Source organism: Oscarella lobularis, chromosome 10 (assembly GCF_947507565.1).
Source record: "Oscarella lobularis chromosome 10, ooOscLobu1.1, whole genome shotgun sequence".
NCBI classification, from domain to species: Eukaryota; Metazoa; Porifera; class Homoscleromorpha; order Homosclerophorida; family Oscarellidae; genus Oscarella; species Oscarella lobularis.
The window spans coordinates 2,828,390-2,850,063 of NC_089184.1; the positions used below are offsets into that span (position 1 = coordinate 2,828,390).

Below are 21,674 nucleotides of genomic sequence, written 5' to 3' on the forward strand. Positions count from 1 at the left end.
TCATTGCCAGAAATAGAAATGCTGACTGAAATCATGGCGCAACATATACAGTCAAACAGGTATTGAAACCGGTTTATATTTTCGCACCCATTAAGAATACTGTGGATGAGAACGTTGCTCTACGTATCCTTAAGAATCTTTTGATGAGAACGCGTGGCTCTACTTTAGGAATCTTTTAATAAAAACGTGGCTCTCCTTCGGCAGACAAAGAAACGTTATTCAGAAAAGTTATTCTTTCCTATTCGCGTTTCATTCATTTCATTTGTGCGGGCTAGAGTATATATAAAGTGACAAAAAAAGGTCCATAAATTCTACGGTACAAAGAGATGTCTACAACCACAGAAATAAAATGCTTTTGACGCTGAAAAATCCGCCGACTGAAGGATTTTGTACGTAATTAGGTTTGACTGCTCCTACCTGAGCCTTGACACACCTTCAAAAAAAGTTGCTGGAGTGACAGAAACATAGCGCAGAATGGGTGCTAGAAAAATCTTCATTTTCACCAGTACTAGGTGAGAGGCAGTCACATCGTCGAATACAGTAGCAGTAGCAGCACTGAGAATAAGATCGAGCGAACGACAGCGCAGTGAGTATAATAGTGAAGATAAACAGAAGAAGCGTTGAAAAAACGACAAGGCTTTTAAGAACGGCAGAAGAAACGTAAGGATCTGCGAAACGCCTTGCGTCGCTTAGGAACGGTCCTCCGGGACATGCAATCGAAAACCCTGTCAGTCCAATAGAAAACGCCCAGATTGCGCCGACGCGATTGCGAAACTAGAAAAATAAAAGACGCACAAAATGAATTAAGTATATACATTACAAGACACTTTTGTTGCAATCGCTCAACCCTTTTTCTTGTAGAAGTGTCGCGAGATTTTTCCGCTATTAAAGTGAATAAGGACGCCATGACAACGAACTAAGGAAAAATTAAAGGAGGCCATTTCGCTTATTTTTAATTCGAACCGAAATGGAAACGAAGGCTGGAACCGAAAAGGCAACGTCATATACTAACAGTATATGTTCCTCGTAACGATCATTGGAACGATCATCGATGAATACGCCCACGAGTAGGAAGAAAAGGACGAGCGCGTTCGACGCTGACGCGCCCGTTAGACAGAGAAGAGAGCGAGAGATCTTAATTCGAGGTATCAGAGACTTGCTGCCCGCCTGGCGCGTCGCCGACGGACGAGGAAGAGCATCGAGGACGAAATGCTGCGCCATCGAAGTCCCGGACAGGAAGACTGTAGTTCCCGGATAAATTTGCATAATGACGTCAGTCCCGACAGTACAGTACTGCATTTCGCTCTCGGCTCATCGATGCTAGGAATACTTCACAAATATGTCAATTTATAGAAAATGTTGGCGGTGCTTGGCAGCGGCGACGCTTATCAGCGAATCAGAGACGGTGCGAATTCACGTGCACAGCGTCTCTCCTTTGGAAGTGCGTCACGCGATAGCGACTTCGGCATTTCGCCTGTCGGTATCCGCTAGCATATCGAAGCGGCGTTCGCGATAGAGAGATCGCTATCGGCGATTCTCGAACTGCGAGACCGTTTTTCGTCGGCCCCCGAGCTAAGACGAGATATCGCAGACCGTATTGTTATCATAAATTAAAAGTGCGAACACTTGACCTGTGAAAACTAATAATCGAGCCCACGTGCTCGCGATCGCTAGTACGCGCGCTTTCAAAACAATGAACGTGCGAGATCGCGTGCCGCGTGCTGGAGACGTGAACTCGCGTGAGCGCATCTTCACAATGCTCAAGTGCGCTAGCGTGTCCCATACAAACGAGAATAACGGGGAATTCGATGATCTGCTTCAAGAAAAATGACTCGACAATCTCGCTAGATGACTGGTGAACCATTGGATCGACCCTTCCATGCTCGACGCACGTCGATCGCGTCGAAGTCGAGAACAAGAAAAAAGGCATAGCTCGGTTAGCCATTGCTGTGGAGACAAGCAAAGAGCTTTTTCAGGCAGAATCTAAACAATCGCAATTGCCAATCGGGCTGAAACGACGGAATAAAACGTAGCAGCTTGTACAACAAACGGGAATTTAAAAGAACCGGACATGGAGTTTTACCGGTACTGAAATGTAAAAACTGAAACATTTCTTTCTGACTCGCTGCTACTTCTAAGGAATCCAGAATCACTATCAAGAAGGCCCAAACTCTGACATCGTTCTAAGCACGCATTGACAGAAAATCGACACATTATAGAGCTAGAGTATTATTTCCTCTCTAAAAAAAACAAAAATATACATAAAAATCCGACGACTGTCTAAGACACCTGACAGCTTGACATGTTTTACCTAACGATTTTTGCTGTTGTATATGCAGGGTCAACTATGACCTTCTACAAGTAATGTTGTCACAGCTCAGACGAAACACCCGTGCACGGCTGATTTTCAAGCACAAGGATCATCCTTATACCTGTTTGGGTTGCAGAATCCAAGTCCTCTGTGCTGGCCATGACATTCACGTAAGTAGTCGACTTCTGAGATGACAATTTCTTCTCTTTCTTCTTCTCTTTCACCTCCGCGGGCGCATCACGCAAAGGATTGCCATCAGTCATAGTAATGATATCCGGCAAGGAAATTTCTTCTTTATTCATTGGATCTAACATGACGCCACGAGGAGCGAAAGAACTCATTGGCGTGTAATCGTCTTCAACGGGCATCTTTGATTGGGTAGACGCAATATTCAAATAACTCGCAGGAGAATTGGACAAATCCTGCGCCGCAGCGTTGACGTAACTGGTACCTTGCCAACGGCACTTTCTTACTCGGCTCCGTACTCACATAACGCTTCTGATCACTCGACGCGGAAGGAGCCTTTCCGCCACTCATATCCAAGTAGTAAGCGTTATTCGACTGAGGCAATAAAGGTTGTTCTTCAAATTTGGAGTTGGGAGGAGTAAAAGAACTCATAGGCGTGCAATCCTCCGACTTCGACTCGGTCGACGACATATCTAAATGACCCGCAGATATGTCGCCCCTATCTCTCATAGCTTGCAAAGCGTTCTCCACGTCACTCGACTTGATTCTATCCGAAGGATCCCTTTCCCAGCAGCGAAGCATAAACTGATACACGGACTTGGGACAAAGCGAAGGACACTCCAAACTCAAGCTACCTTGAAGAATTCCACCGATCACTTGCTCTTTGCTCTTACCTAAAAATACGGCTGATACCCAAAGACGAAGATCTCCCATAGAAGAACGCCTAGTGACCAGACGTCTGATTCGACAGTGTATTTCCCATCGGTTATCGCTTCTGGCGCCATCCATCGAATGGGCATCGTACCGCCTTTACGACGATAATACTCTTCTTGGTAAATATCTCTTGTCATTCCAAAGTCGGAAACTTTGACTGACAATTGATTATTATTTTCGCCGACGAGACAGTTTCGTGCAGCAATATCGCGATGAACGAACAGACGCGAGGCGAGATAAGCGACGCCGGCTGCAGCCTGAGCGGCGATGTCCACGAGTTGGACGATAGAGAGAATAGAGCGCGGATGATTGTCTCGTTGGGACGCGCATTTCGAATGAAGGCCTTCAAATCGCCGTGTTTCATGACTTCAGTGATGAGATAGATGGCTTCGTCTTGGGTGCAGATTCCCAGAAGACGGACAATGTTTGGATGATCAAAGTTCATCATGATTTCCGAAAATCTTCGGCCGTCTCTTGCGACAAGCCCTGCTTCATTGTTTTCACTGCAACTCGCGTCTGCTCTTATTATTAGTTTTAGATCATTGTTTTGAAGTCGTTGACAACGCCCTTCCGACGAATGATATAGCATGGAAGGGGGGACAGGCGCTATAGTCACCAACAACATTCACTATCTAAAATTAGGACAAAATTATTGACTCCAGCAATTCGTGGCACTGCATGCCTACTACATATGCTTACGTGCGGGTGCATTGAAAGGATTGCTCTCGAGATAAGTTGTCCGCTTGATCGACGTGCATGTGCAAAAGGATTTCGAACGCCTTTTCACTCTTACCTGTAACAGGTTCGATGTTGGAATGCCGGTTTCCGAAAAAGTTTGCCGGCATTCGCGACTCTGTTCTGCACACTTCGTTCTCATTGCTACGGACAACAGAGAGGTGTTTTTCCTGTTGAAATTAGGTCTCATGACGCGTACAACTTCAACTGAATCCATGGCCCTAGAATAAAATACTTTTACTGAATCGTGCTCTTCTACTTCTCTTTTTCCTTCTCTTACTTATATAGTCTCTATGACTAATACAAATGTAATGCCGGAATACCACTTTGATCTATCATCAATTCATTTGCTTGCAAATGACATCAACTATTCTCCTTTACTTTCAAACGATTTCTTCTCAGCCCTCTTCCAACCGACAAACGCTCTTGAGTTGACTACGTTAATGTGACAATCCCCTGAATGAACATCATGGAAAGTATTATGTTGCAAAAGTACGAAATCCAAATATTACTGCTATTGATTTACTCTATCTACTTCTGAGGATGAGAGTTGGGTTGGCGTCACGTGGAAGGTGTCCGTCAGCGCGAGAAACAAAAGTGCAAACATTTCCTAAAAACTCAAACCGATGAAATGTAAAATAATTCTAATCCTTCCTCGTATTGAAAACCACGCCCACACAAGAAAATTCAAACAAGAAAAAATCTGACGACGTCGTCGTAGAGAAAGAATCGCCTTGGCTACACGTACCAGAAGATCAATAATAGAAGTCTATAGGCACCTGTACATGTGTGCATAGAAAACATTGATACTCTACTCTGATCCGTGCTAACCTCAACCGAGAGTCACAATCCATCTTTTAAATAAGATTCCCCCTCTCAAATCGTTTTCTTAGCAATTGCTATTTATGTAAAAATTCAATGATATTTCGTTTATCTTGTATCTCTTACCGCTGCTGCTGATCGTCGTCCTGGTGCAATTTACTCGCCTAGGAGAGAGCAAGGAGGAGAAAGAGCGTGGAAAATGTCTGCGACGCTTCTAACGAGACTTGTCGCTTCGAATAGGGAGTCTCGCGTCAACGTGCGAAAGGAAAACGAAGCGTACTCTAGAAAACGATAGCAAAACGATGACAAACCATCCTGGAAACCAGGCCTGGAACGGTGAAGCGACGAGAAAATTGAAGTGCAACAACTCCCGTATAAGGCTATAGCACGTGAATACGAAAACTATTTTATCGTAATTTTGTACTGCAGCATGCCAAATTAATTCCACTCGCCCATTTGGATTATGCCGTCTAAAAATTTTGGGTAGACTTACATCAACTGTCGTCAAAGGAACATGAACGATGAGCGATCTAAAGAAACAACTCGAATGATTATTGAAAAACCAAAAAAAAGTTTACATTTTCAAACATTCGACTAAGTTTTCTGTACCCTGTGCTCCCCCCACTACAATTAATTGATTGTCTTTTGTTGTACATGCACCATGTCTGCATCGTCGCTTAATCATTGATGGCAAAGGAAGCCAATCCCCAGACAATTCATCATACATTTCAACACGATTGCTGCAACCCCATTCTTTCTCTCCTCCTGTTGCGACGACTTTCCCATTCCATGATGACAATTGACACCATAGCTTTGTAGTTGGCTTGATATCAATCCACTCTTGTTTCACTATTGAAAAGCATTCAACTGAATTCCCCGCATCGAACCCTCCTCCAACAAACATTGTGTCATCAATAACTGCCAATGCACACGAAGACCGTTCATTCTTCATTTTCTTTATTGGTTTCCATTCTCCCTTATTAATATCAAAACAATCAACTCGATCACTCCAAAACCCTCCAACAAGATAAATGTTCCCATTGTGTCCAATTGCCGATCTGCATTTAAGTTGATATTCATGTGGTATTTTAGTTATTAATTCTAAAACTCTCGTTTCACTTTTCCATTCATAAATTCTCGAACATCGACCCCTGTCATTGATATCCATGACATATCCTTTTCCTTCACATCCAAAGACACTCCCTATGCAATGAATCTCCGGGAGATGATGATTCTTTCCCTCCCACGCTCCCTTCTCCAACTGAAAAATTCTATCTATGTAACCGACATGTAGCGTTCCATTGATTTCAGCCACACGTCCATATGGCCAACAATCAATTAACATGTTTGTCATGTTTGTCTCCCATTTGAGATTAGGACTTCCCATCAAAGGTCCAATCTAAATGTATCCAATTAAAAACCCTAAAATCGATTTCTTTAGACACGTCCACCTTAGTTCTTAAACCAACGTTCGTCACTTTCTCTTTGTTCTTCTCTTCTCTCTCCTTCTTTAATTCTCTTTCCAATTCTTTGATCTTTTGTTCACTTTTCAACGAAGGCTCCGTACGTTCTTCGTGTTCATTTTCCTCAATCATTTGTGCGACGTGTTCCTGTCCTTTGGTTTTTCTCAAAATATTCATAAATCGGTCAAACGAATGGGGGCCTCTTTTAGGCAAAATGGAAACAAGAAGTGTACCCGACCTTTTCTGGTCATCGATAGAATCAAGAGAGAGCCTCTCATATTCTTGAGCAGTGATGAGTTCGTTGGAGAGAAGACGACTGAGGAAAGTGAGAGGCATGAGAATTTCAATCAGATCGTGTAGAATCGAATGCACACGCGTTTTCCATCTCTGATCCATTTCAAAGAGGGCGGAAGAGCACACAAAGCGACGTCAAAGCGAGATAAACAAAAGTGGGGACTTCGGGGGACTTCAAAGATGACGTCAACAGAATTTGCGACTGCGCCAACTCTTCGTAGAAAGAAGAGATCGCAACTTTTTCGTCGTCCTAAGAAGTCGAATCTGTTCTAGAAGGCTCCTTTATAGGTTTTTGGTTTTAGTTTTCGTGGCTAGATGTTCCTGTCAGTGTTCACGTTTATTCGCGTTTCCTCTGCTCGAGCTCGATTGCAACGTGAATTTCGATTTATTTAGTCTTGGCAGATGCGTTTGCCGTTGCTCCTATGGCTCCATTATGACCGAAAAGTGTCTGTGAAGCCAAATCTGGTAAATAAATAATATTATTCACGTAACTTTGTGTGCCAATTGTGAAGTACAGTATGTTTGGATACGGAAATGCCGTCGAGAGAACAATGCAGAGATCTTCTCGTAAGCTAACTAAATTGCATATGGATATATATATGTATATCCATGTAGATTGCTATCTACTTGGAACATTGAGACTGACATTGAATTATTTTATTTAATCAAATACTACGTGTAGAAGAAGATGTGGGATTGTGACGTACCGCGTATGGTGTGTTGCCTAACAAAAAGGAGATCATTGGAAAGTGTTCTGTATGCTTTCTCCACTTCCTTCATCAACAATCAAACTAAAGAGAGTTCCTCTCTTCTCAAAGGCAACACGTCAATACTGACTACACGTGACGCCTACAGAATCAACTAAATCCCTGGCCCTAGATGAATTCCTCAATTCCTGAATCATGGTAATTGCCCTGCGTCTTTTCGTTGTCTCCCTGCCTCTTTGGCCTATCATCAAATCATTAATTTGCGAATCCCATCAACTACTCTCCTTTACTTTCAAATGATTTCTTCTTCCGCTCGTGAGTCGACTACGTCCACGTGACCATCCCCTGAATACTTCAATCATGGAAATTCCCATATTGCGAAAGTACAGAATCTAAAATATTACTACTGTTGAGAGGCAGGATTGACGTTACGTGGAAGGTGTCCGTCAGCGCGAAAAAGAAAAGTGTAATAAAATGCTAAAAACTTCAATCAATAAAAGCAAAACATTTCATTCTGGTTCTACACTTGTATTTATACCCACACAATTAATAATTAATTCCAGCAAGAAAAAGTCTGACAACGTCACCGTAGAGAAAGAATCGCCTTGGCTTTACGCTCCAGAAGATCAATAAAATTATTCTATAGATACACGTTACATGTCAATGAAAACATTGATACTCTACTCTGATCCGTGCTAACCTCAAACAGGAGTCAAAATCGCTTTCTTTCTGCTTTCTGAGAAAGAGATTCGCTCAACTCAAATCGGTTTTCGCGACATGTCTATATAGAAATTCGATAAAATCAAAGATATTTCGTTTTCTCGTATCGCCCACAGCTGCGGCTGATCGTCGTCGCGTTGCATTCGATTGCAATTGCCTAGCTACTCGCAGCCTTCCGTCATTCCACTTTGCCTAGGAGAGAGAGATCGAGAGCGAGGGAAAATGTAGCAACGCCTCTAAGGAAGCCTGGCTCTTCGAATAGGAAGTCTCCCGTCAAATTATCAGACGAAAAACAAGTGTGCTGCAGAAAACGATAGCAAACGAATCTGAAAACGGCGAAGCGAAGAGAAAGATTGAAGAACAGCAATTCCCGTATACCACGTGGATACATAAATATATCAACTGGATCACTCCCCCATATTATCCCCTCCCACAAGATAAATGTTCCCATTGTGTCCAATTGCTGATCTCCCATAGAGTTGATATATTCATCTGGTATTTTAGCTAATAATTCCAATTTCTTGTGTCCATTCATAAATACTGATATCCATGACATATCCTTTTCCTTCACATTCAAAGACACTCTCTATGCGTTTAATCTCCGGCAGATGATGCTTCTCTCCCCCCACGCTCTCTTCTTAAACTGCAACATTCTATTCCCATCACCAACATATAGCAATCCATTGATTTCAGCCACACGTCCAAATGGCAAGTAATCAGTGGACAGGTTTGGTATGTTTGTCTCCCATTTGAAACTGGGACTTCCCATCGAAGGACCAATCTAAATATATGTAACTCCCAATCGCATTTCTATCAACCCAATTCAACGACCTTTTTTCTCAATCCTACAACAGTCATTTCGGCGCGAACGAGATCTCCCTTCCATTTTTCACTTTCTCATTCACAAGTCGATCAATTTCATTCTCTACATAGAACCTATTGAGTCAATTAAATCCCATCCAAGCGCATTCCCGAGTATTACTTCTCTTTTCTGGTTCCAATAATTGCCGAACAACATGCTCTTGTCGTCCCGTACCTCGTAGAACGTCGACAAACTCGTCGAAGGCCGTCTCACCTTTTCGCGGCAAAATGTCGACAAGGATCGAGCATGCGCGATTTGTCTTCGTTCGTCTTGGACGAATCGCGCAGCATTGCGTACTGCTCTCGAGAGACGAGTCTCTCGGCGAGAAGACGATCTAGAACGGACATGGGATCGAACACTTCGACGATCGACGGAAGATTGTCGTGGACGCGATTTCTCCATCGCTTATCCATCGTAGACGCTTCTCTCTTCTCTCTTTTGCGGCGAGGGTAACAATGGGGAGATGCGCGGGGAATTGCGCACTAAATAAAGGTCGGACTTGGTTCGGGGAGTCCCCTTTCGAGGGCACGAGATACAAAGTTCACTTGACGTCATCAACTTTTGCTTTGTATGCGAGAAGAGCTTTGGGGACCTTTCGCGTAGGAAACAATAAGATAACAAGTCTTTGGATGTCAATTTCATTGTTTTGTAAGGTCAATCCTAACGAAATCTTTTTTTCAGTTCGTTTGAGTTTTATATTTGTCGTCGCGATTTTTTGATCAATGTGTCAAAGTTAATTCACGTTCTCCATCTGATTTCACCTTATTAAAAATTGACATCACCAATATATGTATTTTTATTATTGAGCAAACATCTACTATCGTAGATGAGTGCTACAGTATTCATCAACAAGAGAACAAAGACAAAGTAGAGAGCATTCGTTTGATGTAATAAATTGAGATGCTAATATTATTTTCCTGCAGGCTAGGTCACATGTGCACGAGCTCCTCTGCCAGATGAGCTCTTCCGCTTTCAATCCAAGGGCCATTCAAACAACATTTGAGAAAAGATGTGCTTTCTTGACAATTTTTAAAAAGTTTTCTCTCCACTGTTAATCGTAAATACGAATAATTATTTAATAACATTTTTATTTCAGCTTGACCGCCGGCTCTCAGTCACAAACCCAAGTAAATTATTTCTATTTTTTCTTCTTTCGTCACATATTCAATTTCTGGTACGTTTCTTTAGAGAATGTTATGTAGACGTAGCGTAGAGACGACAGGATCGTGAGCATAAAGAGGTGCCGCAAAACTGAATTGAAAGCTGTGTGAGTGACCTTAATTTGATATACTTTATCAATAAATAATTTTCGTATTTACGTGCCTTATACGGGAGTTGTTGATCTTCAATCTTTCTCGTCGTTTCGCTGTTTCCAGGTTTGTTTTCCATCGTTTTATAGAGCACGCTTCTTTTTACCGCTCACCCTCTGACGTAAGACTTCGTATTGGAAGCGCCAGGTCCCCTTAGAGGCGTAGCAGACGTTTTCCTTTCGCGATCTCATCCTCGCTCTCTCTCCTAGGCAAAGAGAAACGACGAAAGGCTTCGAATGGCGGAGAAATTGCAACACGAGGACGATCAGCCGCAGCGGTGAGAGATAGAAATAGATAAAAACGGATTAAAATCGATTTTCTCGAATTTTTATTATAAATAGCAATTGCTCCAAATACGATTTGAGACGATCGAATCTCTTTCAAAAATCCATTGCGACTTCCGTTTGAGGTTAGCACGGATCAGAGTATCAATGTTCTCTATTTTCACATGACTCCTATTATTTATCTGTGATATTTGTTCTCATCAGTCGATTACGTATGATCTCTTCTGGGAATTGTCTCTTTCCATTCCACCAAGGGTAAGACGGGAAGTAAAGGAAATGAAAGATACATAGACTATTGCTTTTATAGAAGCCTTCTTCTTCTTTGTATGGCAGTTTGGGATTTTCCACGTCACTGGATTCTACCCTGACGGATTGTTTCGAATTGTTTACGGAACCTGAAATGCTGGATGGAGACAACGAAGTATCTGTAGAATTCTATACTCTAATTCAATTATTTCTTTTTCTATAGCACGCTATGCTTTGAGTCTGTTTACTAATGCAAAGATTCCTATTCAAGGCGCGATGTTCCCTTGGAGGCGTCACAGACGTTTTCCTCTTCCTAGCACTCTCTTGGAGACAACGAAAGGCTTCAAATGGATAGGAAATTGCAACAAGCCGGTGTGCAATAAGGTGAAAACGAAAAGGGCCACCTCGCTTACTATTTTATCCGTTTATGAATATTTTTCTATTTCATTATTCTTCTATGAACCAATGTGAGCCCCTTCTTATGTCAGTAACAATTTACGTCACTTTCTCATTAGTATTTGTTGGAGACGTTTTATACTTCTTGAGTGGGAACAAATGTACTTATTTCATCTTCTTTTCAAGGTAAAATGCCACGTGATAATTTATCTGTTTAGTGATGTCGTCTTATTACTCTTAGATCTACGTAATAGCTTCTCGATTGGATCGTTTGGCAATGCTTATTACCTCTTATCAACAATGTGATGGCAATCGATGAATATAGAATTTGATGACGTAGAGGATCCTCGAGGGGCGTCTACCTAGAAATCATGCTCAAACGTTAAATTTTTAGTCAAAATTTTTAACATACGTATATCGCTTTGTTTTCTAGGTCCGTCACCCTAATAAAACGTGTGAATTTGATGATGTAAGGAAAAGGGGTCTTCCTGATAAAAGTGCAAGGCGTGTGTTACCATGGAGACGACGACTGTGGTGATTTCATTGATAGAACTTATGCTTGTTGTCTACGTTCGTGACCATGGCAACACGTGTGCACGACGTCTTTTTGTGATATCACTTTGGGGATTTCAAGTTGAAGTAAGGTGTCTTTCCTCGTCGTTTTTATAGAATGTTCATGTCGCTTTTTTTTTGCAGGGAAAAGCTTTCTCCTCTCCTAACCTCGTAAATGTGATTAATTAATCAACATTTATAATGCCAAGTCACGCATAGCGTCCTTTTCCATGACTAGATGCGTATTGGTTCGCTTCGTAGCCAAGTCGGTTAGCTTCTTGATTTCATTTACATCGTTTTCAAAGAGCTGCAGTATGACAATAGTTCCGTTTATCAGAGAATTTAATAGACTTAATTACTTCATTAGTCGATTGACTGTACTACAAGTTCTTCGTAAAAGTGTACACTTTATTTCGTTGGGCTTCAGGAGGTGTTGGTAATTTATTTCTATCGTTTTCTTTCGCCGTATTAATTCTGTTGTCCTTTCAGGGATTACGAATTGGTGACTTATCTAGAAACTCTTTTTGGAAGAAGTTCTGAGAAAGAAGATGTCACAGAATCGGCTTTGTTTCTATATTTTATACCGTATTTGTAGTAGAGATAGTTGCAGAGAAGTAGTGTAGACGTACAGTAGTGTGGCGACAGGGTCCTGAGCACGACCCTGCATTAGATATGAAACTGCTCCGAGGCCTCCTCTAGAGGAGTCGTGTGCACGCGCGTCGCAGGCAGACAATAACGTAGACTTAGGCGAACTCCAAACTTTTATTAAATAAAACCCGGAAGTAAACCAGAATCTATGAAAAAATTTGCACATGGGTCTTGCTTGTTTCGCTGTCCACCTGCACGAACCGCGAGGGGTCCGTACAGGCTTCGGTTGGGTGGGGGTCATCCTCACTACTCCCCCGTCGGAGTTAGAGCCTGTTTAGTCTCCCGGCTCGGACGCCTGGGACCGGCAGACCTCGGATGTGAGTTCTGCCGGCCTGGTTCCAGGGGGACCGCTATTGTGACCCACCGCGTCTTCCTAAGTGGGGTGGCAGTTTATCACTCGTGCCACGGGAGTAGGGGATTGAATCCCCTGCGTTCAAGCCACGTTTATCCTCTCTGGCTCAAGAGTTGGGCCGGTTTTATTTAGTCACCTCAGGGCCTGGCCAGAGGTGAATGTGGCTACAAAACAAAAATAAGCAGTTCAGATCAAATGCAAAGAACCTGAACCGAAACGAGAAATCTCGCGATCGCACAGATATAGTCCATGAAAGAGCTTGAAGTAATTGAGTGCCCATGACGTTGTAGAACGTTTCTCCTTAAAAAGAGAATCCCAGCTTGGAATTATTTGCTGTGGCTTTATAGAGTACTGATGACACTAGAAAACAATCTAATTTTAGACTTACATCTAATCTTTGGATGTACTACATTACCCAGTTTGAGCGTTTCGTTGACTGGATAAAGAACGACATTCTAGATTGCTTGTCGTGTAGCTTTGCGTCGTTGTATTCGTCAACGTTGCTACGGCAACAGAGCAGAGATATTTGTCTTAGCGTTTCAGGTCTTGGTTCCCATGACGGCCAAAGGCGACGATTTTATCGACGTTCTCTTTCTCTCGCGTCGAGACGAAACATTGGAGAAATAAAGTAACATTCCCCAATAGAGTAACGTCCTAGTTTCTGTTGAAGTAATTGGGTCTCGATACGCGTACAGAATCCCCCGGCCCTAGAGTAATTCCTAACAAATCACTTTGGTGTAGCTCTTTACAAGTAACTGCTCTTCTATTATTTTCATATCCCTTCTTTTACTTTATAGTCTCCGTGTCTAGTATTCCAATTCACAGCTGCTTGTACTATCAACAATTCATTTATTTGCAAAACACATAAACTATTCATCCTTACTTTCAAGCGATTTGTTCCCGGCTCTCTTCCGCCCGTGAGTCGACTACGTCCACGTGATCATTCCCTAAACGCTTCAATCAAAATAATGAAAAATGAAGTGCAAAATATAACCACTATTCATTTACTGTGTCTACTTTTTTTTGAGGATGAGAGAAAGGATTGGCCTCACGAGAAAGACGTCCATCAGCGTGAGAAGGTAAAGTGTGATCGTTTCCTAAAAACTCAAATAGATAAAAAAAACAAAACATAATTTAAAATTCTACACTCGTATTCATATCCACGCCTACACAATTAATAATTAAATCCAGCAAGAAAAAGTATGACGATGTCGAAGCAAAGAAACAATTGCCTTGGACACAAGATCAATATCGGGGAAGTTTCTAAGCACCTGTCATATATACTCTGATCCGTGCCAACCTCAAAAGAGAGTCACAATCGCTTTTTGAACGACATTCTCTCGTCTACAATCGTTTTGCGACCAATTGCCATTTATATAAAAATTCGAGAAAACCAATGATACTTCTTTCGAGATCGAATCTTTCACCGTTTCAGCTAATCGTCGTCGTGTTGCATTCAATTGCAATTTTTCGCCACTCGAAGCCTTTGATCGCTTCTCTTTGTCTAGGAGAGAAAGAGAAGAAGAGTTCGAACACGGAAAACGTCAGCGCGACGCCCCTAAGGAGGCCTGACGCTTCGAGAAGGATATCTCTCGTCAAAGTACCATCTGAGAGAGAAGTGGGATATCGAAAACCAAGGGAAACAAAACTTGGAAAAGCTGAAGCGACGAGAAAGATTGAAGTACAGACACTCCCGTATACAACGTGAAAATCAAAGTTATTTCATTGTATTTTGGACGGCTGCCTTTGGTGCAATTCCACGAAACTTCATAAATGAAACGAGCTGATCGGGCACTTCAGCGAGCACTTCGCGTGCCTAGACGTAATAATGACAAAGAAAAAAAGAATGCAGCGAATTTAGTATATTCACCAGAGAGAAATCCATTCCAATTCGAGGACGTAATTCTCCGAACGAAACAAACTGAACAATATCTCTCGACATTGTCCTGCCCTCCGACGACATGAGAGGAACGCTGTCTGCATCAAATGTTTCCTTGATTTCATAAAGTATGAGTAGACAATTATGATTAGAAATCTGTACAGTATACCATTTGACTGAAGTCGACATCTCAAACGCCTACAATGATTATTGATAGAGCTTCATCAGACGCATCGACAATTTTATCAATTGTTTTTTCCATGTCATGAATGACACCATCCTGCGTGCAGAGATAATAAAAGTCGCTTCATAGCATTTAACACGTACAGTTAAAATGAGAAGAATATTGTAAGTCTGATGCTCCTGAGTCACTGAATAAGATCGAACATAGCGCAGAGCGGCATCCAGAATAGGCGAAAACAAAGAAGGACCACTGCATGAGTCGTACACCGGCAAGCGATTGTCGATAGGCAGTCAAAATTCCCTAATGAGAAGCATGATGTCGTTTTAATAATTATAATCATTAACAATAATCGTAAAGAACCTCGACTCAGTACACTTCGGGGTTGTACGTGTTTCCAGAGAGTGGGAAGCAATGAGATGCACCCGTCGTATCAACAGGCAATACGGCTCCAAAACCCCACGCTGGAAACATCTCATCCGAATCGTATTCAGCAAATATTTTGCCTATGGAGGTAATCGCTTCTACATAGGCATTAGGCAATCGAAATTGAGAGATGAATGCTTCGCTTGTTCTCACCGTTGGTCCATTGTAGTGAAGTGAATGCGGCAGACTAGGAAGTCCATTGGAAGCCTGAAAGTGACGCAACAATTCCACGATGAAAAACAGCAACCATCACGCTTAGACTGCATCCACCTTTCAGGTAATCAAATACATAGAGTGAGACTACAAGGTTGAATATCATGGATAGACAAAGCTAAAAAGTCAAGTATAATACCCTTTCCCAACGACGGCTACAGTTTAATTCATTTCTTTTACTTGTGATCGAAACCGCTAGACGACGAGCTACTATTGTAAGGTGAGCGTTTCTTTATTTAAACAAACAATAAAATCAGCAGCTCCGGTGCATTTGAGCCACAATTCGACGGCAATCGCCGACGGAAAGCCCCTATACGCGTCCACGTCTTGACTTTTCTCGCCGCCGCGATGCTTCATGTCAAGACTTTAGGACTTTTAGAGTCGCTTCCAACCAAGGTAGTGTCAGCGGACAACGCCGTAGAGTTGCTGGCGACGAATCACACATGTTCGCTTCGAAACTGAGACGTCCCGGATACATACAGCACCCCCGGATCCGCGTTTTTTCGAGCTGCGCTGTCGCTTTTCGGCAAGGGGCGATTGTACTTTTGTCGCTGCAATATGCGATGTGTGATGCATTTCTTTAGGTTTTGCAAGAAGGGGGCTCCTTTGAGGAGTCGCATCTGTATCTACACCGTTTTGATGACGTTTTTATGAGTATAGTGAGCACCCGTGAATGTAAACCTCAAACTACTGCACATTCGCACGTAACCTACACGTGTAACGGCGTACATCTCGTTAGCACGACTGTTTCTTCAGTTCTTCTGCATCAGATCTCGTTCTTCCTTTCTCAAAATACATTTTCCACTCACTCAGAAGCAGTTTAAAGTCGGGTACAGCTGGAAAGAGAAGAGCATATTTATAAAATTAATTAATTAATTAATTAATTAAACGCCGCGCGCGTACGGCAGTTGTCTTCGTCGCTTCCGTCAACGCAGTCGTCGCGCCCGTCGCACAGCAAGCGCATGCCAATGCAGCTAGAATCAGTGCACTGATGTTCCCCGACATCACACGGAGAATCAGTCGTGTCCGCATTCCTCAGTGGACTGCGCGTTGTTGCTGTAGCGAGGCTTGGCTGCGTCGTTTTCTCTTCTGCATTACTGGGAGTAAGCAGGCTCGGCTGGGTCGTCCCTCCACCTGCGTAATGATTAGACAAGCTTAGGTTACTTAAGTTAACGAATCTATAAAGCGAATCCAAATCTGTTATAGGCTTTTTTGTACAATTTTTCGCGCTTTCGTCTGATCCGTCTATGCAGTCGACAATTGTGTCACAGAAGAAAACGCTCAGGACGCACTGGCCGTTGTCGCAATTTGTTTGTAAAGGAAGACAGCGCTTTTCTGCGTGAAAGAAAGGCACTCGGTTCTTTTTTAACTATTAATAAGCATTGCACCGAAATTTTATAATATTCTAAAGCAATTAAGCCAGAATTGAAAGGATAGCCGGACCTATGGCTCGTCTCAAGTAAAGCCTTGTAGGAGGTACCTTCCGCAAAAGGGATACGGAAGGTCCGGGTGGGGGAAGTAAAAGAGGCAATTCCTTACCGCAGTCAACACTCAACTCGTCAGATCCATCACGGCAGTCGTTAGTCCCGTCACACCTACGTCTAAGATCGACGCACTGATCGCTCGAGTGACACGAGAATTGATGAGGAGCGCAAGGCTGGGTCACTAAAAACAGTAAGTGACTGGTTCAGAATTGCCCAAGAACGTCGCGTCTTGACTATACAGTTTACTGCAATCGACAAAGGCTCACGGTTGAGTGAGGTTTGGTTAGCTTAGCCCGTATATAGTATGCCACATTGCAAGCGATACGTATACAGCTTCGTTTTACCACTAAGCTCAACATCGCGGGCTGGGCTGTATTACCAGCGAATTTGACCAGATGTAAACACGCCAAAAAAAACGCCAACTTCATTAGCAAAGAAAAGTGCACAGGACGCAACTGATCAGGTGACTCGAAACGACGCGTCCTATAAATCCTGTGCTAATTAATTAACCGCAGAAACGCCTTACTCCGGACCTGCAGCGCTCCGCCTTTCTAAGAGATCTCGGTTACATATTGCAAAGTAAACAAAGTGCTCCTGCGGACCAAGGAACAAGGCAATCAATCAATCAATTAATCAATCAATCATGTCAGAGAACCGCAGCAGTTTGTGAAGATAAATAATATAAGCGAAACGTCAAATTATTCAAAAATTGTGTCTTTTTTGGATAGTCCTTGTGGCTGGTTTTTCTATGCCGTCTATTGATGTTTTCTCTACAGAAGCTTCTCCTCCCAACGAGATACACAAGCAAGCAAAAATAAATGAGAATCTAATATTCTGCTTGACTGCTCTTTCTGCTGCCATGGCATTGTACACCTTTTATTCATTTTTTCAGGTTCCTAGAAAGCGGCAAAAAAAGCGCACGATTGTTTCTCCAAGGACCATCAAAGTCGTCTTCTTTGTGCGCAATTACTGCTCGGCTTTTAATCGTCTGTCCTTGCAAATGAATAAATGAAATCTTGCATGGTTTGGCGTTCAGCTTGGTATGTAGCATTTGCGAAATGGACCTCTGTTAGTGTTGCTTGTATTGTATGAGGTACGTAGTCTACGTTTCTACAACTGTATAGTAGCAATCCAAGCTAAATTTGGGCCTGCTATTTTCATTTTTGTGCTTCATTTTATCTAAACACGCGATGTAACCGGCTGGAAAACGCGGTTCCCTCTATGGAAAATGAGTGCAATTTGCCTGCACGCTGATCGAAACCTATCCATTATTATGAAACCATCTATGATGTAAACCGTACCGTTGAGGATGAAAAACGAACGAGGAGAGGATCGACGTCGATCAGGAGCAGATATGGAAGGGTCGGTTCGAGAGAATGAATCGATCAACGCAACGCCACTCGAACCGTAGATATGCTCGAACGATAGGGAACTTCAGTCTCCCTGCATTCCCGGACAAAACAAAACTTCTCGATCCTGCCCGAGGTTCTACACGATATTCTGCGTCGTTGCGACGCTCGCACCCTCTCCTCGGCGTGCTGTCTCAGTCGACTGTGGGGCGCAACGGCCAATCGCGTGAGAACAAACGCTTCGATCGCTCGATCGAGGCCCTTTGCAACGCGCGTAAGCTTAGGCTCGACCCATTAGCTGTCGTCGCATTGTTAACCATATACGAAGAGAACGTACTCTTCTATAACGTACCATATAGCGTACTTAATTGGCGACGTACGTCCGAAAAGGACTATATAGCTAGCTGGCTGGTAGTCTATATATAGTCTTCGATATAAGTGCTACCAACCGCGTGGCCTATATAGCTCCGTGATATGATCGACGCGCGTACGGGATTTTCCCACTCCAGAAATGTTCCGTACGTATAGGCATATGCGTTGTATTTCGCGGGAGAAGACTTGACTCGGTTGATAAAGTAAAACGTATTCGTCAGGGAAATATTCCGAACTGCATGTTCTCTGCCATGTCAAGTTTATACCTTGCTGCGCCTAGCTTGAATACGGTTTCGAAATAAATCCGCTTGTGCTGTTGAAAGCCATTCTTCCTTTCTTGATAACTAGAACTCAATTAACGTAATGCATAGTCGACTAAGCCGTACAAGCCCTACGCCGAAGCACTGACGTCTTCTTCCAAATTCTTCTAATAGCTTTGTTCTCCTAGATCGATTTGGCTTGATTTGGAGAAGGTGCACGCAGTCCGCTCAAAGTATTCGATTTGGTCAGCTACTTTGTACCTACATGTACGTCCGACAGATGATTACATGTGCACTAGGTATGCAGGTTTTATTAGGAATAACGTGCGTGCTTCTGCATGATTCCAGGGTCGATAGCATTAATTCTCGTTCGGTCTCCGCGCGGATTTCCGTCGAGGATATTGTAGCCGACGCCCAGATCGGGTCGCCGCTGTACGCGGTGGAAGTTCATCTGCGCAAGCAGTCTGAGGAGCGCACGGCTTCTTGAACGAGCTGCACGAACTGCTTGCTGAAGAGATCGCGAAGAGACACGCAAGCTACTACAACAAGCTGCATTTCTTGCTGATGACCGGCTCCGAGGCTCCGACGCAAATGACTGGCTGCTCTCGGGCTATATCGGCGGCTTCTAATAATTGCATAGGAGCTGACGTGTGCAACTTATTCAGAGAGTCATCTGGAGAAGCAACACAGGTGTACAGAATGAGACTTTCCATTGTTCTTGACAACTCGCGCTGCACGATTTGCCACAAGAGGATTGCGTTATCGCGCAGGCAATTATGACTATAAGCCTATATCTCTGTAGAGCGTCCTACTCTGAGGCTAATTTCTTGTGCGAAGGACTGATTGCTTGAGAGAGAGTCATGGGTGGCTTGATTGTTTGATCCGACAGCTGACGCACGACACATTCTTGAGCCAAAAAGAATTGTTTTCTCTGGCCGCTGACGCACGACAGCTAATGCAGGACGCATTCTTGAGCCGAAAAGAATTGTTTTCTCTGGCACCTGACGCACGACAGCTGATGCAGGACGCATTCTTGAGCCGAACAGATTATGCGAAACCTGCCGAAAGTAATTCCTGCAAGGAGCCGGCAGCTAATTAGTTTCATTGGCTGCAGCTGCTGCGTTTGCTTTTTTGAAAACTATCAAACAGCAGTGATGTCTTTGATTGCGCATCTGTTCCTTCAGTGCAACTGGCAGTTCATGCTAATAAGACAAAGATCATGCATTGTCTCGCATTTTTCGTCGGTGTGGAAAATGTTGAGTTATCCATCTCTCCTTCAAGAGCGGAAAGGATAGTCTCAGCGCACAGCAAGAACGTAATAGAATTTATTCACTCATTCACTTATTCATTCATTTTTTCATTCATTTATTCAGTATGCAAACTTACTTTGGCTATCAATAGTACGACAGCTGGCTCAGCCAATTATCCTAATAGAAGAGCAATCCATCTGTAAGGCTCGCCACAACGGCGCCGTAGCTTTTAGGCTTTTAGCACTCGCAATGTTAACATCTTGCATCTGAACAGAACTGCAGATGTTGTTCATTTATCACCAGCCGCGGACAAGCCGCACACTTAGTCATTAATGACCTCAATCATTACAGAACTTTCGAATCAATGTGCAGTCTACATAAAGCCGTGGTCTTGCACTTGCAGTCAGTACAAGCCAGTCTTTGCTACTCTCGACAAGCCACTCATGTACATTCTTTTCTATCTTCACATTTTTCTTTAGCTCCAACTCTATACGCTGAAAGCTGCTCGTCGAACAGAGATGCCAGTCAGTCCTGCACGCCAAAACCTTGCACATTGCCCAACAGGCTTCAAGAACAAAGAGATCTTCTGGGACGACGAAGATGAAATTGACAATTGGTTTACAGGTACTCTTCCTGCTGGCGACTACGTTAGTGATACCAGAATGGAGTTCTGCTGTCCAGTCTACTTTCCAACACAAACACCTTTTGTTCTTATGCCAATAATCTCAGTTTGTCAGCAGGTGGTAGGAATGGCCGTAAAAAAAGAGTGGTTAGTTTGGGACGACGAAAATACGGATAACATCGACTATAACTCTCCTACCCAGCCAAGGCCTTACGACAGCTGGCCTACAAGGTACGAGCACCAGCTCCACTTTTGCTACTACACAGCAAAGTAGGACGCGAAGTCAAGAAGGAGACAATAGAATCACTTCTGCTGCATGTCAATGCCTAAACGTTTATTGTAACCGATGTCAAGTACCGCGACGTTGCTTTTAATGTTTTGTCTTTCCATTGATCTATGTAAGAGTTTTGTGTGTAATCAAAATAGCTAAGAAGCGCAAGTGTTCTTTGATTGATTATGGTAGAGTGTGGTACTTCTCTAAAAGGGAAGGACAACTATACGTCAATACTTTCGATCTTAGTTGTCAGTTGCCGCATCTCATTTGATTTTAGCGTAAATGTTTCAAGCAAAATAACTAATGGCTTTTGCAAAGAATGAATCCAAAAATTTGCCACACAGAATATATTCTAATTAAGAGAAGAAAGATGGCGATTACTGGTATCCTAAAAAAAGAGGGTCACAGTGCGACAGTTCTTTTCTACAAATGCTACAACGAGCGATCCTTCTCTACTGTGAGAAAAATTAAATCTTATCTTCGTAGTACAACGGAGCAAGGAGCGATAAAATCATTTGATCACTCCCTCTTACGTCAGATTGGAGCAATAGGAGCTGAATTTTGATTAGGTGGAGAAGACTCACCGGTACACTCTAGTGGCTACTCTCGACAATACTTGTACCGTAAGCGGAAGTGAAAGAAACGCGTTTTGGCACTTCAGTCATCAACTCATTAACTTTTTTTAAAAAGAACGGCAGCGTAGCAGTGCACTGCCACTCCCAATGGCACTTTAATGAGTCTGAAAAGGGTCGTTTGCGGGGA

At 43.0% G+C, this 21,674-nt stretch overlaps 2 protein-coding genes and 6 long non-coding RNA genes across 21 annotated transcripts; 5 read left to right on the top strand and 3 right to left on the bottom strand.

Annotated features, from left to right (window-relative positions):
• Window positions 1-160: 160 nt before the first annotated feature.
• On the bottom strand, window positions 161-1,224 carry LOC136191696 (uncharacterized). 2 transcript variants are annotated; one of them, XR_010670925.1, is made up of 3 exons: window positions 964-1,224; window positions 848-916; window positions 161-774 (listed from the first exon to the last, which is right to left on the bottom strand). It is a non-coding gene; the product is annotated as an uncharacterized lncRNA (long non-coding RNA). The 2 variants fall into 2 exon arrangements; XR_010670924.1 differs by having other exon boundaries at window positions 161-916.
• Window positions 1,225-2,089: 865 nt separating this feature from the next.
• Window positions 2,090-6,687, bottom strand: LOC136191704 (uncharacterized). Of its 7 annotated transcripts, none has more exons than XM_065980090.1 (10): window positions 6,220-6,687; window positions 5,347-6,167; window positions 4,895-5,298; window positions 4,778-4,845; window positions 4,473-4,725; window positions 4,328-4,402; window positions 4,227-4,278; window positions 4,146-4,167; window positions 4,005-4,090; window positions 2,090-3,843 (listed from the first exon to the last, which is right to left on the bottom strand). In XM_065980090.1, exons 1-3 carry the CDS (start codon window positions 6,625-6,627, stop codon window positions 4,983-4,985), a joined length of 1,545 nt encoding a protein of 514 aa, XP_065836162.1. In that variant the 5' UTR covers window positions 6,628-6,687; the 3' UTR covers window positions 2,090-3,843; window positions 4,005-4,090; window positions 4,146-4,167; window positions 4,227-4,278; window positions 4,328-4,402; window positions 4,473-4,725; window positions 4,778-4,845; window positions 4,895-4,982. The 7 variants fall into 7 exon arrangements, with proteins under 7 accessions (XP_065836162.1, XP_065836161.1, XP_065836160.1 ...); XM_065980089.1 differs by adding an exon at window positions 3,911-3,953 and having other exon boundaries at window positions 4,005-4,167; XM_065980088.1 differs by adding an exon at window positions 3,898-3,953 and having other exon boundaries at window positions 4,005-4,167.
• A 35-nt stretch (window positions 6,688-6,722) lies between these two features.
• Window positions 6,723-7,744, top strand: LOC136191708 (uncharacterized). Its single transcript, XR_010670931.1, has 3 exons — window positions 6,723-6,990; window positions 7,038-7,092; window positions 7,141-7,744. It is a non-coding gene; the product is annotated as an uncharacterized lncRNA (long non-coding RNA).
• LOC136191706 (uncharacterized) lies at window positions 7,168-9,275 on the bottom strand. Of its 3 annotated transcripts, XR_010670927.1 has the most exons (6): window positions 8,935-9,274; window positions 8,784-8,877; window positions 8,067-8,733; window positions 7,933-8,013; window positions 7,523-7,872; window positions 7,168-7,473 (listed from the first exon to the last, which is right to left on the bottom strand). It is a non-coding gene; the product is annotated as an uncharacterized lncRNA (long non-coding RNA). The 3 variants fall into 3 exon arrangements; XR_010670926.1 differs by having other exon boundaries at window positions 7,933-8,733; window positions 8,935-9,275; XR_010670928.1 differs by having other exon boundaries at window positions 7,933-8,733; window positions 8,784-8,888; window positions 8,935-9,275.
• Window positions 9,276-9,555: 280 nt separating this feature from the next.
• LOC136191709 (uncharacterized) lies at window positions 9,556-10,140 on the top strand. Its single transcript, XR_010670932.1, has 3 exons — window positions 9,556-9,681; window positions 9,738-9,941; window positions 10,003-10,140. It is a non-coding gene; the product is annotated as an uncharacterized lncRNA (long non-coding RNA).
• Window positions 10,141-10,150: 10 nt separating this feature from the next.
• Window positions 10,151-14,796, top strand: LOC136191707 (uncharacterized). 2 transcript variants are annotated; one of them, XR_010670929.1, is made up of 3 exons: window positions 10,151-10,190; window positions 10,334-10,401; window positions 14,111-14,796. It is a non-coding gene; the product is annotated as an uncharacterized lncRNA (long non-coding RNA). The 2 variants fall into 2 exon arrangements; XR_010670930.1 differs by lacking the exon at window positions 10,151-10,190 and adding an exon at window positions 10,210-10,245.
• Window positions 10,522-11,777, top strand: LOC136191705 (uncharacterized). 3 transcript variants are annotated; one of them, XM_065980095.1, is made up of 7 exons: window positions 10,522-10,533; window positions 10,613-10,663; window positions 10,716-10,829; window positions 10,894-11,121; window positions 11,170-11,236; window positions 11,292-11,431; window positions 11,484-11,723. In XM_065980095.1, exons 3-6 carry the CDS (start codon window positions 10,816-10,818, stop codon window positions 11,367-11,369), a joined length of 387 nt encoding a protein of 128 aa, XP_065836167.1. In that variant the 5' UTR covers window positions 10,522-10,533; window positions 10,613-10,663; window positions 10,716-10,815; the 3' UTR covers window positions 11,370-11,431; window positions 11,484-11,723. The 3 variants fall into 3 exon arrangements, with proteins under 3 accessions (XP_065836167.1, XP_065836168.1, XP_065836166.1); XM_065980096.1 differs by adding an exon at window positions 11,747-11,777 and having other exon boundaries at window positions 10,531-10,663; window positions 11,484-11,689; XM_065980094.1 differs by having other exon boundaries at window positions 10,531-10,663.
• Window positions 14,797-18,235: 3,439 nt separating the features above from the next.
• On the top strand, window positions 18,236-21,077 carry LOC136191798 (uncharacterized). 2 transcript variants are annotated; one of them, XR_010670959.1, is made up of 4 exons: window positions 18,236-18,360; window positions 18,955-19,033; window positions 19,084-20,081; window positions 20,140-21,077. It is a non-coding gene; the product is annotated as an uncharacterized lncRNA (long non-coding RNA). The 2 variants fall into 2 exon arrangements; XR_010670958.1 differs by having other exon boundaries at window positions 18,955-20,081.
• The last annotated feature ends 597 nt before the right edge of the window (window positions 21,078-21,674 follow it).